Here is a 21,118-nt window from a genome sequence, read left to right as displayed (position 1 = left end):
AAGAGACGATAAACGCGACATCCTGCAAATCACCTTCGTATAGTGGGGTTCGATAGTGGGGTTCGATAGTGGGGTACGATATGTACATATCTAGTGGCAAGACCCAATAAACGCACCCTCAGATATTTCAACTAAGGAAAGTATTTAAATAATACCTTGAAAATCATGATGGAGGTATAGAGTGGTAAAAAAACAACTTCTTGGACTGAAGTCGAAAAGAAAATTCACAGCTAGGAGTTTCAGCGAAAGCCTAGTTGAGGATAGCATCAGGACATTTTTTGAGGACCTGTATTTAATGACAGCATAGCAAAATTACAGGAACATTGAAGAGGAAGGGTCAACAACTGCATCTCCTGACATAGATGCATGCTTAGACCAAAGAGAAATTTGACTGGAGCTGCAAGTCCATGTAGGACAGAGTCTTGTAAGCCAGCATGATTTGAAGACTTCTCCAGACATCTCATCATATAGCCTTAAATCTTTGACCGATGGGCAGCGTGATCCAAACTGTGCAAATACAAAGAAAAGAAAAGAAATTAACCTATGTACAAGATGTGGAAATAAACTGTAACATGGCACAAGGTTTAGATTTGCACAACTTACATATCATGTGGGGTATCCTATGAAAACAATTCAGTTTCATTGAACTTTGATTTTGATTTTGAATGCATGCTTGTATCAATTTTGTGGAAAAATCAAACACATAACAAAATTTATACAAGCCAAGCTTGCGGTAACTGTAAATCGAATTTTTTTTTTTTTTTTATGGGGGGGGGGGGGACAAGTAAGTTTCTGTACTCATTCAGACTGTGACCAAAAAAAAAAGAATCAAGATTTGTTTTAATAATTAAAAAAAACTGGGATATTATGTTGTCAAAACGTAACAGTTAAAAAATTAATGAGTGATACAATCTAGATAATCTGTATGGTTTTTTGATTTTTAAATCTAGGTGGTCCACTTTTTAACTGGTTTTGTATGATTTAACTTCTCTTTTTTTTATGGGAATGCTGTGCTACAAATTGTGTGTATTCAGGAGTTATTATTCAATGTAACATGTTGGGAATTATTGCAATCTTTTCTTGCCAGCACTATCAAGTAGGCTTACATTTGTTTGTATTTAAAGAGTGATATCACTTATTATTCTGCCTCTGCAAAATATATGATAAATTACGAAGCACATCATTTCATAATATTCCATTCCCTTAAATAATATATGACTATAATGCAGTAAGATATAGCTTCAAACATAGATGTTCATGTACCAAGAAATTTATATTTGATATTCCATATTACATGTTTGGTGAAAGGTAACTAACATTGTCTAATTCAATTTTGAGGTCATCAAATGTACCTACCTGTTTACAAAAATATCTATCAATTATAAATATTAAAAGCTCAGTTAATTTAAAAAAAATATAAGAAAAATAAGGTATAGGTACCTAAAAACAAATGTTATTCAAGAAACTGTGAGTGCTGGAATGTGACCACGAGTGTTGAATTTTTTTTTTTAAGTGTGCATGGGCATTACATTTGGTTTCCTTGTCATTATTTCTATCAAAATCACACTATTATCTCAATACTTGACTAAAATATATGTCTAACACCTATGCACAATATGAACAGAAAGATTATTTTATCAGTTGTTTTAATGTATTTGCTAATCTTGCTGTATCAGCTCAAATAAAATATTGTCACAATTGTAACAATAATTATTGAATTTAGCTCATCTACATTTATATGATGTGCTGTTTAGTACTTTTATTTCTTTGAACTGAGTATAAAATTGAGAAAAAGACAAAAAAGAGAGCAAATGATGCTTGTCTCTTTAACTTATTCTTTATCTGTTTCTCAACTGAGCTTGGCCCCTAGTTGGTTTCTTTAGAGTTTCTGTGATTGTTTATTAACACTTCGGCTGCTTTCTTTGCCTCTTTGCATGGTTGCTCGTTTGCCTCATGTGCAATTTGGCACAAAACAGTAGGCACCAATAGATAGAAAGATTGTTTTGTGCACCACAATGTCTTTGCAAAAATTACCCTTTCCCAGTCTTAATTAGCTTCATGACAACCATCTGAACATCAGTATATATTATTATATACCTCATACATAGATTGTCATTCACTGATTGGTCAAGACTATATCACATGTCAAGGAGCATTTCGATCTATCAAGTATCATTACGTCAGAGGGGTTGATAGCTACTATCAAACCCTGGGATAGGACCCCTAACCCTTCCCGTGACTTAGTTGCGCACACAATTTTTTAGAGTTGCTAGGCTACCGCAATCGCGCGGTTGCGCGCAGCGCGTAGGAATTCAATACTCTTGCCTTGGACTTGATGTTGTATTTTTCTTATTTGGGTTAGTAAATTCCTCTTGATCTCGTTTCCTGTTTTTGGAGCTAGATCTAGACCTACAGCTAGACCTAATCATGAATCAATAAAAAGGACGAGGTATATAAAACAAATATGGACTGCTCTGTAATCGGATGATGGTGGGAACTACCACTCCCTCGGTGGTGTTCACACCGGCCCTTCTATCACCCCCTCGGCTTCGCCTCGGGGTTGATAGAAGGGCCGGTGTAAACACCACCTTGGGAGTGATAGTTCCCACCATCATCCTCATGAGCAGTCAATATTTGTATAATATTGCTCTGAAAATAGTTAAATAATCTTGAAGCCTTTAGTATATCTATCCCATGACAAATCCAATGTGGGACAGGGAGATTATTTGTGTGGCATATGAAGAGTTAACATTCTCAAGCAATGAATGGTCACATCATTTCTTAAAATTCTCATCACTAACCGTTGCTATGGTTATGATGTCAAGGGAAGAGGACGATTTGAAGCAAGGGCATGATCTGGATGGTTGAGATATCAGCAAGGATTGCATCAGCCGAGGCTAGAGTTGACGCTTCCATCAAGTTGGTCCGACGAAAGCAAAAGATGGCTACCGCAAGAACTGCATAGGGGAGACCAAAAACGACACCATCAAATAAATAAATTGCAATATTTCTCCCGTAGACAACTAACATCTTCCTGGGTTTAAAAATCTACATTATTCAGGTAAACAATCAAGTATCAAACATGAAACCATGTAAAGACATATAAAAAACCTTGTTCTTCCTTCAGATGTTTGCGATACCTTCTGTGCATGAAAGTATGTATGAATACAGAATAGTTAATGTGTTTTACTGCAAATTATGGAATTTTATTAGAGACTGGTTAAAGCCTGTCTGCACTAGTTTAGCCAGAGGGGATTAGACCTCCCTGCAAGGTCACTGACAGGTGATTATCTCATCAAATCAGCTCTCAATTAACATAAGAAAAAGAGGATCATGGGGACCAACAGGCACCAATTAGGCATTGTTTGATAAATAGAGGGCGCAAGTAGCTATAAGTAGTGCAGTGGGGCTTTAAGCAATTAGCACAAATGTGTACATGCTCATAACAATACATTTGAATATACTCATAGACATGCCTGCAAGAAGTTCAGTGCTGTCATAGGCAAGAATCCTGTCCCACAGGAGAAGCAGCTGATCACTGGCAAGGTACCCAGAGAACGCTCTCATCATCCACTTGAAGGCAATCTTGAGTCTACAATCAAGAAGAAAATTAGCCAAGAAGAGAGGGAGGGAGGGAGGGAGGGAGGGAGGGAGGGAAAGAGGGAGGGAGGGAAAGAGGGAGGGAGGGAGAGAGAGAGAGAGAGAGAGGGGGGGGGAGAGAAGGGGGTTGATAATTATCATGTCATCACTGTATTTGTGTATATTCAAATTCATTTACTTTTACTTAACATTTAATTGGCTTCAATCTTTGGTTTCTGAATCTTCTGCGAGTGCCTGAGACTTACCTACCTCACCATCCATTTAAAGGTAATCTTTAATCTACAATCAAGAAGACAAATAGTCTAGAAATGTACAGAGAGAGAGATTGAGGGGGGGGGGGTGATAAATATTATGTCATCAAAGTGTGTGTAAATGTGCAAATACATCAACTTTGCTTTACATTTAGTTGGCTTCAATCTTTAGTCACTGAACCTACCGTAATTACTGCCTGAGACTACCATACCTCACCATCCATTTAAAGGCAATCTTTATTCTATTATCAAGATTCAATAGCCAAAAAGGGGGCATGGTTACACATGATGTAAGCACTGTAAAAATTGTATATAAATTGCTTTCACTTATGATTTTTATTTGTTGGAAGAAAAATGGTGAGCTACTTGCAACAGGAACCCCACAGATGCCATATCATATTAATTGATCACAACTTTTTAAAAGAACAATTCCCTCTTTCTTCAGATTATCCTCAAGATATTTATCGCATTTCTTGCTTTTTACTACAGAAAGTTAATTTGATGTCTGAGTAGACTTCCCCTTTAAATTTTGTGTCTAGGTATTATTTTCTTCTTCATATTTCTGTCACTCTAGATGTCATTTTTATTTGTTCACATGGCCTACACTATATTTCAAGTGGTCTCTCCCCTTCATTTTTCATTAAAGTATAAGCCTTTTACTTTAAACGTTCATGTAGAGAGGTTGAATAGTTTTTTGTGGAAATAGTTAAACCCCTACCATACCACATAATTTACAAAAAGTTACCAAAAATAAATGTACTTTCATCAGTCAAATTTCCAATTTCAATTCAGTTTTTCATCATCAAAATTGAGCGTGAAACACCTTTAATGGGTACAACTTCTCAAATGCATGGGCCTGTATTAGCTTCAGGAATAAAAACCTAGCTCCTCCTAGTACAAACAAGTGGTACCTTGTATGTTATCAACATTCTTGGACCAGCATTGCCACCCACACATGAATGTGGTTGACCCTAAAGCTAATACAGGCCTATGCATTTGAAATGTTTGTACCCAAGCAATATGTTTCATTCTCAATATTATCAACGAAACACTGAATTAAATAAAATAATAATAATAAAATTGGATATTTCATAGCACAAACATCAACCATACATGGCACTCAAGGTGCTCCAATATTACCCTGGCTCTGCTAGGCAGCCACTTTCTGTGCTCACAGCATTCAAGGAACTCCTACCTACAGGTATACCCATTTAACACCTGGGTGGAGAGTGGCACATGTAGATTAATGTCTTGCCAAAGGACATCAGTTCCATGGCGGGTCTCTAACAAGGAACCATGTGATCCCTGCATGGTCGTAGGACACATCTTATGGACCATGACATCTTATAATTGGAATAGGAATGATATACAAATATTGCTACAAACTACAAACAAAGTTACTCACGGCTGTGCGTTGATTTGTTTGAGATGAAAGAAGAGCTGAGGTTGGATGGTTTGTAGAAGACCCTCAAACAGGATGCACAGAGATAAGATACCCTGAGGAGAAAAAGGGTACATCTACATGTAGTAATAATATTGTAATTTAATAATACTGTAATATAGGCGTTGTATAGCACATGAAACTTCCCCAGATAATTTCAATCTAAATCCACTGATTACCTCCCTAAATGAATAAACAAATAAATAAATACCGGTCAGAACAAGAATTTAAAAAAAAAAAAAATTGAAGAAAAGGAATAACTGCTTTTGAACAAATCTCATTACAGACATATCCAAAATGGTACTGGCCACTACTACTACTACTACGTCTACTACGTCTACTAGAAAAGTCATATTTATCTAAAATATTGATCTAAAACATAGAACATTGCCAATTATACATTTCAATTTGTAAATTTTGTATGTGCATGTATAGACAAATACAGGACAACATCACTACTCAAACAGCAATAGCTCCATCTATGGTCAGAATTCACACACGATTGACAAGGCTTGCATGTAGAGTAAGGTTTCTATCGAGCTGGCTAAAATTCAGAAGGTAAAATGGCATGTATAAAATTAACAACTAAATCTGATATTCTAAGAGGGGTGAGGTAACAATGAATTAACCAATTTTGTATAAATCAATGGTCTGCACAAATTGTCTGATATATTGCACTCGGGCATACTTGATATTTCTAATAACTTCAGTACTAAAGTGGAGCACCTGTTGAGCTTTAAATGGGAAAATTGAAGTATGAATTACAATGACCACACTTTTTTTCATGTATCTTTGCTTCTTTTTATAGACAAAATAGAAACAACTGTCTTGTGATCATAAACAAGCAGGTATCATAAACTTAAAAAGCAGCCATAATAAGAAGCATTAAACAAATAAAAGAAAGTTGGGATCTAAATGTTCAATCTAATGTAAAAGCCTGGCAAATTTATACAGAGTGAGTCAAAAAAAAGTTTACACCTAGAAAATTGCTAATTATTTTAAAAATCATCTATGAACAGTAAATTATTATACATCTTATGAAAGAGTGTTTTATCCCAAATAATTTGGTACCATTTTTGTGTGGTGTGTGTTCACGCTTGGATGAACACGAGGCATTGTTTGCGAGAGTGCAAAAATCGACTTGCGCCAAAGTTGCTTATGTGATGTTTGAATAAAACAATTTGGATTTAGGTATTAATTCGGTCTTTGCAGATCTAAATAACATCCCTAACAAAATTAATCATACCACACTTATCAAATATCGAATATCAAATATCAACGAACATTTGTGCGTGTGCGTGTGGATGGTGTGACTTTGCCCTTTGCAAAAAGCATATGCAATGCATTTCATTTGATACATTTAATTCATTCTCTCACTCCACTAATCCCAACATAATACATACTGTACGCATCACTTTGGCGCAAGTCGATTTTTGCACTCTCGCAAGCAATGCCTCGTGTTCATCCAAGCGTGAACACATACCACACAAACATGATACCAAATGATTTGGGATAAAACACTCTTTCATAAGATGTATAATAATTTACTGTTCATAGATGAATTTTAAAATAATTAGCAATTTTCTAGGTGTAAACTTTTTTTGACTCACACGGTATATCAAGGGTCTTTGAGAAAGTTAGAGTGGCTGTATCAGAAACCCATAATGCTTAAAACTACAAAAACTGAAACATGGTTAGAATAATCATTTAATCTCTGCGTCTCTAGGCAATGACTTATTGTTAGTTTGGAAAGAAAAGGTTAAAAGGATTGACTGATTTAGGAAGCATCTGCTTCTGATTTGCACATGTATTTCCGCAACAAATACCTCGTATTATAAACATCTCTTAAAAGAAGAAAAAATGAACTTCATTCTGAATAGAGCTGTAGACTAATCCATAAAGGTCAATGAAATCTGTAAGAAGCCATTTGAAGTGATTAACATTATCTCTTCTATATCCCCCTAATCCCCAAACCAGATGCTTACATCCCTTCAAATAGCCCAATCTTCTATCGCTTTCAAATGCCCTACAAAGTCATGCCTAGATCTAACTCTCAGAACAATATCTCGCATGGAAATAAGAAAAGTAATGACGTAAAATATGAAAACTAACGACATGGAGCAGGTTCAATGTCATCACCATACTTAACCTGTTGACTACTGAGTTCTTTCATTTCCATAGGTTTTAATACAGGAGCCTCGTGGTTCATGTAGGCAATGGGCTTAAGGATTCTAGATTGTATGAGGAAACAATCTATTAACATCATAGCATCCTGAAGTTCTGCCACATGTACTTTTCACATTAAAGTGAATCCAGCTGAACAAGAGATTTATTGGCACCAGATTCTATTATGAAATCAAAATGCCTGGGCATCTCTTTACAAGAACCATGCCAGTTTTACCAATTGTGGACACTTTTCAAATAGAAGACATGGTCATTGAAAATTATCTGTAGATTCCTGGAGTGGCTGTTGCTCACTAAGGCACAAAATATACTGAAAATAAAAAAGAGTCATATGGGATGCCCAAAGTTTTCCTGACATTTTAACAAAGTGTGACTGTATTTCCCATAATCTTAATTAAATTGTAGCCAAAAATACACTTTGCATTAAAATGCTTTGTTAATAATAATGATAAGGTTAAAGGGATAGCTGAGTTCTGTTGCAGAGGGCGCTACACAAAATAATTTTTTTCTGAGATAATGAAAAAATGAGAGTCAAATTTGAAAGCTCATAATATTTAAATGACAAAATCATCTTTGTTTGATCAAAATTGGTTCAGAGACGGCTGAAATATAACGATTTCTAATACTTGTGTACCACCACAAATATTAGATATTTTGAAAATTTGATAAAACCGTTGAAAAAACGAAATAACGCCCTTTACATCGTATTTCAGCCAATGCCGATGTTGGCTTTTTGTTGGCATTTTCGTGTCGCTTATATTACCTACAATTAGCCGGCTCATGTATTGCTATTTTTAATTGAATAATTAATTAACGGTCACCATGTTTTTTTTAAAGTGGAGCTGAATTGGTATGAACGTATTGGCTAAATTTCACACATTTTGAGGTCTAAAATTACCTTAAATTTACTAGCAATTTTAGGTTTTAAAAGGGCGCTATAAAGGTCATAGATAAGAATAAGAGCAATAACCATGCACTTTAAAGGCATATTTGCGGTCTGAAAACAGAACTCAACTATCCCTTTAATCTACATCTGCATATATCAAATTTAGCTTATGCAATTACAAGGATTTGAGAATCCCATTAAGCTTTTCTTCTTGATATTAATATGTGTCTAACTGAATATTTTCAGATTGTCAACCTCTTATTCCCTCCCCCTGTTGTCTTGTGCCTGTTGTGCTGTAGTCTTCTATTATTTCTCATATTTTCTCTTTTCTCCCGTCTTGTCTAGTCTCGTCTCTTGTTTGTTGTTGTTGTTGTTGTTGTTGTTGTTGTTGTTGTTGTTGTGTGTACACTTCTTTTTTTACACCCCTTTTCCCTATCGTATTCTTCGGTAGTCACAAATATCTATTCGTCATGTTTATCCGGCTCAGAGGGGACCCTAATAATTACATGCTCTGCTTTTACCAGGGTCTCCTCGTCTTTCTTTTAGTTAACTTTGTTTTTATCATTGCCATAATTTGTTATTTTGCATTGTAAATGTGTAATGATCTAATGTTATACTCTATGTGTCATTTGAAAGAACGACGAATAAATATCTTATCTTATCTTATCTTATCTTATATTCAAGTCGTTCGTAAAGTCATCTGTAACTTTACGCACAGCTTTATAGCTTCTTTGGGTGTGGTTACGTACCTGAGGATGAGAGGAGATGGCATGAAGACGAAACAGGTGCCTCATGTAGATCTCACGGAAGACATAGTACAGATCCGCTGGCTGGTCGTAGACAAAACATAACGGAGCCACTAGCAAGAGAGAAATAAAAGTTAGGAGAGGCTGAGTTAGAGAGTACTCGATAAGGACTGACAGTTTCTTAATCAACAGTGAAAACGATTGCAAAGGTTATGATTGATGAAAGACATCCCGGTAAAGTGCCTTTGGGTTTTTTTTAGATACAGTTAGCTTCAACTCCATCTTTACAAGAATTATGCATACTTATTGAATAGGAAATGGGTCAGAGGGGATATATGGTTGCTAAAAGGATTTACATGAATAATCATTTGCGAGTTACAGCTTTAAAAAAAATATATATTCCTCGCATGTTTTGCCCTTAGGGTAGCGATTTTTTGTTTTATGCTTGTGCAGGAAATTGAATTAATTTTGTGCTAAAAAAAATACAAATATAAATGCGTGCTCCTTCTGAACTCTCTCACTCTCTCTCTCTCTCTCTTTTGCCAACATGCATGCTATCAGCTTTTATATACCTCTCTTTCGTATGTTGAATAAATCTAGTCATCTGATTGGTTGAAATTGGAGTTGTGATTTTATTCATGCCCGACTACCAGTCAATATTTTTTTTAAAGATGCTCGTTGCCCCGGGTAACAGGCTGCGTAAATAAATTTTGCTGAGATCCCCATTGGTTTACATGTAAAAACTTTCTTTGTGCGAGTGCGGATACCATACAGTGCTCTTTGTCTGCAATTCAGATTTTCTGTGATGTTTTTAACCAGTCTTTTTAATACTCAAGAAAAGGATAAGGTATATGTAAGAATTCCTTGTAGATTTGTTGTGAATTCGGTATATAAAAGATATATCACCATAAGTTACCAAAGGAAACTTAAACAGAGTACATTAAAACAAATACATATAGATAGTGAAATATAAAAATATTCACAGGATAATCTACTGGTGAAATATTAATCAACAGCCTCCAATTCATACTAAAAGCAAAGATCCACAAGTGTGATTTATATTGTCATAAAGTCAGCATTTCCCAATAAATCTTAGAGCAAGCCCAATAATATTGCTTTATGGTTGATACCTTACGAGCCAGATGAGTTACAATGTTATGATTTCAACTGCAAAAAATGTAAATCTAGCCTGACACCTGATTTAGGGTGTTATCATCTAATCGTAATGGTAACACATCTCAAGTATGCTACAAAATGATGTACTAGGCAGGTGGAAGTCTTTTAAAAAGTGACTTGTTTAGAAATACATTTATTATAAGACCATTCTGCTATATTCTGGTTGTAATTTGAGGAAAGAACAAACAGGGGAAACATTTTCAAAATTCATTTACAATTTGCAATTTATATACAAACGTAAGTAAACATGAATATCTGTGTTAATGTACATGTAAGTAAAACTAGGCAGGCAAATCCAATGGCATCTTTAAGAAGGAATTATAGACCACACCTAACCCCATCTCATAGATCAAAGCTTGGACTTTACAAGTGATTAACATGACATGGGGCCACCAAAATTCTATGTTGGGAAATCTTATATATTCAAGAAGTAAGATGAAAGGTTGCCTACACTGGCAACCTAAAATTTGTTTGTCAAATACAACCCTTTACTTCATCTCATTCACATATTGTCTATAGACATTGAGTGATTCCTATAATAATTAAGCCAGGAGGAATGAGATAATTCATTGAAAAATGGTTAAAGGTAGATGACGATTCTGTTGTTGAAAAAAAGAATCAATGCACACCAACAGTCTACAAATTCAGAAAGTATTGTGCATCTATTGTTTATTACACATGTAAGTACATAGAAAAGTAGAAAATGGCAACAAAACACTGAATTTTGTGCAGGGTGGCAATTTGGTTCCATGTGTAAATTGCCTCAAATACTGCAAAAACAAAGTATACTAAATTAGGCAAATATATGGTTTTGTAGTACACTTCACATTTCTGCATCTTAAAACTTACAAAGCAATGATTATTTTTAAGGGCTTTTATTGCATATATATATACAGTTATAGCTACTACTTTTCACCCCATTATAATACACTTCAAAATGTATCCTTTCTGATTGTGGTGTCTTTTTAGGTGTTTAACCATATCACGCATGAACAAGGTTTAATGCTTACCAAACATAGCAAATCCATGGAAGGGTATGACTCCATTGGGTGGATACACAACAGCAAACTCATCTACACCTAACATGCCTGCAGTGGGAGAACATTCAGAAAACACAAACATCAATATATATTCATTTTTGATGAGCATATCATTATCTGATATCTGGATAGTATCACTTAATATATGTCTTACAATGTTTGTTTTTTTCCCTTTACAATTGATGGCTTATGGCAAGGGGAAAGAGAGAGAGGGAAGGAGGGAGGAAAGGAGAGAGAGAGAGAGGAAAGGAGAGAGAGAGAGAGGAAAGGAGAGAGAGAGAGGAAAGGAGGGAGGTGAAAGAGAGAAGGAAGAGAGAGAGAGAGAGAGAGGGGGAGAGAGAGGGAGGGGAGAGAGAGGGGAGAGAGAGAGGGGAGAGAGAGGGGAGGGAGGAGGGAGACAGAGAGAGAGAGAGAGTGAGTGAGAGAGAGAGAGAGAAAGAAAGGGAGAGAGAAAGGGAGATAGAGAGAGAGAGAGAGAGAGAGAGAGCAGGCATAATAGATTGATGTAAGAAAGTTTTCACAGAAGAGACAGCAGAGATATGGAACAAGATATTAACATGGGAAAAGGAAAAAAAAAGTGGGTGATGTAAAGAGGGAACAGAGAGGGGAAAGGGAAACAATTAAGAGAGAGAGAGAGAGAGAGAGAGAGAGAGAGAGAGTATGCATGTGTATGTTTTTAAAAAATACAATAAACTCCACTTATTTCTACAAACCTTTTTAAACATTTACACAATAAATGTAAAGTACATGTATATGTTTGGTCAAACCTGTCTATTAAGGTCACCCAAGGGAAACAGCAGAAGTGACCAGTGTAGACAGCTTGCCTTTCTAGACAGGTTCTTCAATACATACTTCTTTCATTATATAGGGAAACAAAATGCATGACCACTGAAGACTGGTGGCTTTCATGAAGAGTTAGTCACTAAGACAGGTTTAAGCAAGAACAATCAGCTTTGGAAAAAAAAAATCAATAACAAACTTCTCTTCATAACCTCCGGATACATTTTAACCAATCACATATTAGTGATGAACATCTCTTGATCATTGTTAGTTGAAGATGACATCTGCATGCTAATTTTGCCAGTCCTTTCTTAATCACATCCTCACACATTAGCATGCAAGCAATGACTAATTTTATAAAATAGCTGTCATTTTGAAGCAACACGAATATACATCTGTCAATTCTCATTAACTATACTGTTTGTAGCACCGAAACACCTTTTATCCATCTAATGTCTGTGAATCATGACCAGCGTCTAAATGCTTTGGCAAAAGGCATGACTTCCATCTTAATTAGAGCATGTTTTGCGCTACCAATAGAGATCAATTGAACCCGAGTTGTGACATAAAGCACCTTGTTAGCCTAAATAATTGAAGATACAATAATGAGCTTTGGCAAGATAATGAAAAAGAGGTGTTGCTATGAATGTTAGATTACCTGAAACGTTCACCTCTTTAAGAAAGAAAAGAGACTATTCAGAAAACATTTGACTGTTATAATGATTTTATCTATCAAACAAAAGATGTTCAATTTGAAGAAACTTTAACACACTTGAACACATTAAGGTATAACAAAATAAATATTTTTGAAAAGTATCACAAATTTTGGTTATATACACATTTTCAATCATTTATCTTGTCTTCCTTGCTTTTCTTGATACTTGCATTGTTGCATATTAAGCTTTAAAAATCATGAACTTATTTTGATGAAACAAAAAGGGAGTTTAGTTTGTCAAAAGACTGGAGGATACAGTATCAAGATATTGAGCTTAAACAGCCTGTGGCACTGACAAGGGTATAAACCAATTCTTTTCTTTCTTGTGTTAAGATAAAACCATGCAAGAATGAGATAATATGTAACAGATTTTTGTATGTACATTATTTTGACAATGTAACAGAATATCTACCACTTTCCTGTGGTTGAGACACATGAAAATCACACCTTGAGAACTAAAGAGAAGAAAATGAAATATGTACGGGCAGGAAGATTCACTTTCCTAATATATGGAAATGAATGTATGGTATCTGTCACAAGCAATATGTCATGATTATTTTACATTTCTCTATGAATGCTTTTGATGTTGAAATTGGTTGTGGCATCCAATTCTTTCTTAAACTGTTTTGTTGTTGTTAGATATAGGGAAAAGACTCCCATTCCAAGTATAATTCTCCCTTTGTCTTTTTCTCTCAATATACTTCACAGGGCACTTAATAATTTCTCTTAATTTGTAATTTTTTATACATATCATCTGAGACATGTTCCTCTTTCAGAGTGAAACTATAAAGACTGAACTCATCTATAAAATAGCTACTTTCATATCGTTTCAAAGTGTGTAACACCAATTTCCATTTTAAAAGATGGGCCATCGATCTACACAAATTACAGTTTGTATTTCTCTGTTCTATGACCATTTCAAATGTTTGTTATTGCACTTCCCTTGTATCTCAAAACCAAACATGTGCTAACTAAAATCAAGGAAAGTATCAATACTGCATAACAAAGACAAAAGCATTTTGTAAACCTCTTGCGGAATCACACAATGAAATGTGAAATAGTTGACCTCTGTTGTCACTTGTGTGGTTTGCATATCTATTTCATCAATGGTGAACAACCAGCTTACGATAAGTGCTGGTGGATAAATATATCTTATAAACAAGTATCAGAATAGACATGACTATACAAACAAAATGATGAATGCTGTATGGAGAACCTTCATTTTCTAAATGGCTATCAGATTGAGAATAGAATTTGCTGCTTTATTTATTTTCAATTTATTCTCAAAGTGGAAAAAGTTCAATGTTGTGCAACTAAAATCCTTCAACCTCTAGTGTCTTCAGAACAAGTTACGGCTAGAACAACTAAATCTGCCTTCGTTATCATACAGACGTCATAGAAGCGACAGGTCTATAAGATAATGCATGGAATCGACGACCTTCAGTCCACTAATTTCTTTCATCGTACCACTGTCACAGTAACAAGAGGTCACCCGTTCAAACTACAAAAGAAACACGTACAAATCTAAATTGAGGCAGAGCTCTTTTTCAAAGAGAGTAGTAAACAAATGGAATGGTCTCCCATCATATGTAGCAGAAAGTCTATCACTCAATTCTTTCAAATTAAATCTCGATATGTACTGGTCACTGAAAAAAGACAAGTTTAATCCTGATGAATTATTCAGCTGTCCATGTTCTTCTGTAACTGCAGAGTGCCAAATTTAAGAGTAACCTACTAGCCAACACCGAGGGGCGAATAAGTTTTGTATAACTTTATGACTACTTCCAAGGTATGATATGATAATTTCATTGCAAAGATTTCTAGAAAAGCCATTTTTTAGGGGAATATTCTAAAGTGATCAGAACTTGACCTATCAGAGGTTTCAGGCCATAAACATGTACAGGTATTGCACTTTATTCAATTTGCTTATGTACCAGAAATCTTGGTCAACTTTATCCATTGTACCACTATTTTTTCTCCATTTTAAGTCCCATTTCAGTCAAAATAACATGCCTCTTTAAGAATACATGTTTTATAATATTGACAAATATTCTCTACAAATTTGTCTCAAGTGACAAATATGGTTTTGTTTCATCTAAACCTTAGTTGTTAGTGTCAAAGGACTAATTGATAATATCAATGTTGACACTGAAACAACAAATTTACCATTCAAATTAGCACAGATTAAGTATAATGTACATAACTTTTTTGTTTGTGTTCTAATTGATATTATCAATGCAGACAGACATATATATATGTATAGCTTCACCATTTACACCAATTAGTGCCAGATTCCCTCTAACGCATGACTTTAATCACGTTAAAGTGTTAATCATTGTTGCCAGTTTGTTTGACTGATTAATACATGCAAGTATCAAACTATCACAGATTGTGACTTTGAGAGTTATACAAAGCTCACTCTTATTTATTTTAAAAGTTGACAAACCACATGTTTTAGACCAACAAAACATGTCCGTGTTTTGGTATAATGTTAGTCCAGATTCTATCCATTTTTATGTCCTTCTATGTCCTTCTCCCTTACATGCATCCCACACAGATTGCGAAACCCCCAAAAATACAACCGCAAAGGGTGAGAATGAAAGGCAAGGACTGTCTCCGTTTTAGCGTTGAGGCTGTGTTATTTTCTCAGCTGATTGGGCGCGTGACTTGGAAACAGTCCAGGCAGTGGACGAGCATAATGCATGAAGTAATTTACTGATGCTTTGAAGCTAATTGATAAGGTCTATACGGACAAAAACACCTTTTAACCATTTACACAAACACTGATACAATCTAATGAAGGACTTGGGAGTGGGAGTTACAAGGTGTGTAAGAGCTAATGGACATTGCCAATTTGAAATTACTGATCTTAATAAACATGCGTTAAACTAACATCCATCACTAAGAGATTCTAACTCTATTGGTGTTACAATGCTGAATACAATTGGCAATCTAAACAATGCCCAATATGTACCACTTAGAACAAACTAATTCAGATCGACTACAAGTTGGCTTCAACATGTATAATGTAAACCATGCTTTAAAAAAAAAACTAAATAATTTGCTAATTGGACAACTTCTTCCCACTCATGGTAAACAAGTAAAGGTTGCAACTGGTATATGATTTATTTGAGGTTACAGAGCAGATTAATATTGCCGTGGTTTGATAAACACATTTTCTTACTACACTGTCGCTCATAAAGGTGGAATATTTTAGTTTTACCCCAATTTATGGATTTATTTTACAAATTATTTAAAAATAATAGATCTAGATAATAGACGGCCATACATTATGGCTCAAGGCATGGGCACACAGAAGATTTTTTATGTTGGGAACCGGGGTAAAATGCAATAAATTATTGAAAATTTATTGCATTTTCTGTTTTTTTATTTTATTTATGGAAACTGCCCCCTACCCTAGCCCCCGCTGTGTACAGTCATGGTTCAGTGACAAAGCAATGGCCTCGTAACCGTGAGGCCCCAGGATCAAAACCGTGTCGATGTGCTATATTAGTGCCCTTTTGTGGGGCATTAATCCTCATTACTGTCATTTATGACTTAAGGGCATAGGTCCCCTAGTTGATAAGCATAGTAGCATACATATGCTTTAGCAGTCACGCAAAGCACAAATTGGCAAATCATTGTTCAATAAAATCTGAGAATGTATACTATTATCTAGACCTATTATTTTTAAATTATTTTTAAAAAAATTCCATAAATTGGGATAAAAAAAAAAAAATATTCCACCTTCATGAGTGACAGTGTACCAATAATGCCAACTAATCTAAAGGTCTATGTAGATGATGTGATCATGGAGCTATAAAGAGCTAATTAATATGGCTAATATGATAAACGTGATTTACTTTACATCAATAGTGATTACCTCTAATGGATGACTTTGCTGATAATCTAGAGCAAATTAATATATTGCCTGTGTTTAAGTGATAATTAACATGGCCAATTTGAAGGGGGAAAAAAAAGCTCCACTACAGAATACCTTCAATGTACATTGTATGAATTTGTGGATGTTACAGAGCTGAAAGCTAATAGATATTGCCAATTTGATTCTATATTTACAACAATAATAATTACCTCTAATGTATGACTTTGCCGGTGTTGCAGAGCTCTTTCCGAAGTGCTTCAGGACACTGGTGTCCCTCGAGAAGATGAGGAGAACCTGATAGAGGAAGTCTTCAAAGACAAAGTACTGATCATCATTGGTTGCTGTCAGCTTCACATCCTGTGCAAGGTCAGAGAGAAAGACACGGTCAAAGAGGAAGACAAGTTCAGAGAGAAAGAGAAGGTCAGAGAGGAAGGCAAGGTCAGAGAGGAAGGCAAGGTCAGAGAGGAAGACAAGGTCAGGGAGGAAGACAAGGTCAGAGAGAAAGAGAAAGAGAAGATCAGAAAGAAAGACAAGGTCAGAGAGAAAGACAGGGTCAGAGAGAAAGACAGGGTCAGAGAGAAAGACAGGGTCAGAGAGGAGGGGTGTCAATAGGGCTAAAGTCCCGTTCTGACAAATTTCAGAGGGCTCTCAAGACTTTTATTGTTAGTTTAGTGGTCTGTTTGTTTTATGAGCAAGGGCTGTTGGGCTCAAGGGTTGTCTTTCTTCTGGGAAGTTCAAGTCAATGGACCATATTCTGGGTGCTTTCTTCGCTATAAATAAGTTAGCAAGCAAATTTTAACTTAACCGTCCCCCTTTGTAATACCAATTTTCAAGAAATGTGCCCCCAACCTCTTGTTTAGTATTAGTATAACTTTAGTATAGGTATAACTTTTCAAAAAATCATGTATTTGTTTGTTTATTATTACCTTGTAGTAGAGGTTATCAACCAGTAGGTCATGCTGGAATACATAGTGCCTCAACTGCTCATAGAAGAGTTTGTCCTGTAAGAGAGAGTGAGAGGTAGAGAGAGAGAGGAAAATTTAATTAACAATGAGAGGAATGTACAACTAATTCAGGCTCACTAACAAACAAACATACAAGTAAATTGATATATGAAAATACATTGAAAGAGAACTGTCAATTTCTGTACCGCATCGATGTCTCATTTATCATACCTTCCATTTTTCTTAAAGGGAAATCCAATCTCAATAGCAACAAATTATAAAAGAAAGCAAAAAGACATCAGAGAAGCAGACTTCTGGTTACAAGACCACTGCTCCACCACCGAGCCATTGCGCTTACAGGTTCTAGATGCATGTCCTATTGGGGCTTTATCATAAACCAGGGATATATCAAATCTTTGTGTGCTGGAGTATCATCCCCTACACAAAATATAAAATATAATGTTTCTTACATATTACGGTTTCAACTTGAGAATCTAAGATGTCATAGAAATGTACCAGAGTGTATCTTGTTAGAATGACCGCTATCACATTCATTTTATTGCCAATAGCATGCACTTCATTTACAATTTTATTGAATCTTGTTTTCCATTTGAAAGCTTTCACACACAAATAGCGAGTTTCACCATGCTAGATTAGATGCTCATAGTGGCAGAGACAGCTCAAGTGAAAATGCTATTTACATGTGGGATGGTAGCTACAGGTGCATGTGTTACATGGACAATTACAGGTCTTACAGGTCTTTGAGTTCCATAAATGCAGGCAGATTTGTAGATATCTCAAAGCACTCTGTCCAACATACACACAACTGATTGAAAAATATAAATCGTTTTTGAACACTTTTGTAGAAACAGGCCTTCTAATCTAGGAAGAGTAGGGTTGACACTTCGTTTTTTTCAAATGGAAATTTGTCTCTTCTCTGTGACCATGTTCATTTATTTGTTAACATCTGCTTCAAATACAATCACTAGGCGCGTCTTCATCATCTCGATGTTTTATAAAGGTATTTCAACAAAATGTTTGGTCACGAAACCCAACACTCCATAGATCAGATAGCATGCTCTACAAAAGTACTCAAATCATGAGAACGTGATTGTTGCAACCACAAAATATGGGTCATTCATGCTCTTACCAACTGTGTTGGGATTGTTTTCCAGTTCATACAATATTCAGCTTGTTCTTAATAACAATTTTGCTCGTACATTGATGGTCCAAATATTCCATTTACTGCATGATAAACAATTTAGAACCACTTTCGGATAGTTTCTCACCTTAAGCGGTTTCATAACCAGAACTCAAGACTAACTTTAGACTTTACCCTATCCAGATTTCTTGCAGATCGATCAATCTTTGCCATTTCCCATCTTCAATTCCAGAGAAAGCTTTTCCAGATTACCAATCAAACTCAATGACACAATCAAGGTCACCAAATTGATCTTTCACAGTAACCTGCAAATTGCATTTGCATTTCAAGATCATTCCATTTGACTCCATTTGAAGGTAAATGAGGAGGCCATTAAGGGAATTGACCTACAGAATCGAATGACTTCTGTAAAACTGAGCAAGAAGAGAGAGATCAAATTTCTATATCCAAAAAGACATTTCAGGAACAGCAAAACAAGTTCTCCTATGGATGTTAAATCATCAACAGTCCCATGCACCCCTCCCCCTTCCCCCCCCCCCCCCCCCCCCCCCCCCCCCCCCCCCCCTCCCCGTTAGTCATCTGGCCCTGTATTTATTCTTTACTCTCTTACCTCACCCATTCTCCAAGAATTCTCAAACCAAAGTCAGGGGGAGGGGGCTTCTTAAATGTCCTATAATGCAATAGGAAGTATAAGGCAAGAGAGTAAGAGACAAAAAGAGATAGAGAGAGACAGAGAGAGAGAGAGAGAGAGAGAAGGGAGGGAGGAGAAATACATACAAGGTAAAACACAAATAGATGAGAGAAAAAGAAAAAAATAGAGAAAGAGATGCAAAGAGAGAGAGAGAAAAGACAGAAAAAGAGAAAGAAAAATAGAGAGAGAAAAAGAGAGAGAGAGAGAGAGAGAGAGAGAGAGGGAGAAAGCGAGTGAAAATGGGGGGGGGGGGGGGGGATAAATGTATAAAAGGCAAAACAAAAATAGAAAGAAAAAGAGAAAATGAAGAAAGAGAGACAAAGAGAGAGAGAGAGAGAGAGAGAGGGATAAAGACAGAAAAGGAGAAAGAAAAAAATAGAGAGAGAGAGAGAGAGTGATAGAGTTAAAGATGGACAACAACCTGTTTTTGTTTGAACCAAACCCGTTCCCAATCAAATGCTGATTTGGATCTTTGATACTGCGAAATGAGATAGATCTTGCCTTTGCAACATTTCTTGTATATATCACACCAACGCAGCTCATGATCTTTCCTACGTACCTCTCTCTTATACTAGCATGATAGCTAATGAAAGTTGTCCTTGAATCCCTGAAGTGGGTTACAGTAGCATGAATGAATCTGACAGTTTCTTGAGAGGTTCAAATTCAGAGATAGAGTACGATTTTCACTGTTTTTTCTTCTTCATAGGAATAACCTATTGTATTACAGGCTTTTCTTCTAAGATGGAGCTGAAAAGTGAATGAGAATTCGATCCCATTTACAACACTCACATGAAATGAGTTTGAATTGTGTCAACTTATATCTAGCCTCTCTCTACTTATAGTCATTCAAATGTCTTCCTTTCTTTGTCTCTATATATTTCAATTTTGTTATCCTTCTCTATCATATGCACAATGTAATTGTAATCCTTATGTTAATTTTTTGTCATAAATCTAACCTTACATTACATTACACTATTTCTTTCTCTGCCCCCATCCTACTTCCTAATCATTTTTTTTTTTTTGGGGGGGGGGGCATATATTTCTACCTCTCTATGTCATCTTACATCAAATAAAAACTCAAATAAAATCTTAAATCATATGGGAGCTAGACAAATCTCAGAGTCTAATCTCTCTCTCTCTCTCTCTCTTCTTTTACTCTCTCTCTCTCTCGCTCTCTCTCTCTCTCCATCTCTCTTTCTCTCTCTCTCTCTCTTTCCTCTGAGCTTGTGAGGGTTAAACATTTCCCAACATTTCTGTCTTCCTTCCCTATCCTGTCACAACCTCCATTTCATAACTTCTCTCAACTCATATATATTTCACTCCCGTTCTCAATTATGACAAGCAAATTGCCCTCACACGATTCAGATTGAGACAAGAAGACACAAATATGGATTTTTCAGTCTCACTACCATAAGGAGATTCAATTAATTATGCTGCAAATATAGTTTGTTAATTGAAATGTGATGACACAGATGGGTGAAAATCAATCTCAAGTCAGCACCCAACAACCAGATTTGAACTATCAAATACACAATAGATGTAATATTCAGTCTAAGAAGCAAAGAATTTCAAGTGCATTGAAGTTAACTCTTACCCCTACCGACCCCCCCCCCCTGAAA

The 21,118-nt window shown here is 35.7% G+C and overlaps 1 protein-coding gene across 1 annotated transcript; it reads right to left on the bottom strand.

Annotated features, from left to right (window-relative positions):
• Positions 1-7: 7 nt before the first annotated feature.
• LOC577655 (TBC1 domain family member 19) lies at positions 8-19,427 on the bottom strand. The gene is made up of 9 exons (XM_030980213.1): positions 19,419-19,427; positions 17,629-17,703; positions 16,912-17,059; positions 11,295-11,372; positions 9,112-9,221; positions 5,257-5,348; positions 3,477-3,592; positions 2,802-2,957; positions 8-507 (listed from the first exon to the last, which is right to left on the bottom strand). Exons 1-8 carry the CDS (start codon positions 19,425-19,427, stop codon positions 2,821-2,823), a joined length of 765 nt encoding a protein of 254 aa, XP_030836073.1. The 3' UTR covers positions 8-507; positions 2,802-2,820.
• Between the last annotated feature and the right edge of the window lie 1,691 nt (positions 19,428-21,118).

This window comes from Strongylocentrotus purpuratus, unplaced genomic scaffold, assembly GCF_000002235.5.
Source record: "Strongylocentrotus purpuratus isolate Spur 01 unplaced genomic scaffold, Spur_5.0 spur5_scaffold_11, whole genome shotgun sequence".
NCBI classification, from domain to species: domain Eukaryota; kingdom Metazoa; phylum Echinodermata; class Echinoidea; order Camarodonta; family Strongylocentrotidae; genus Strongylocentrotus; species Strongylocentrotus purpuratus.
The sequence above is the reverse complement of the archived record's forward strand: the minus strand, read 5'-3'. Positions and strand labels throughout refer to the sequence as shown.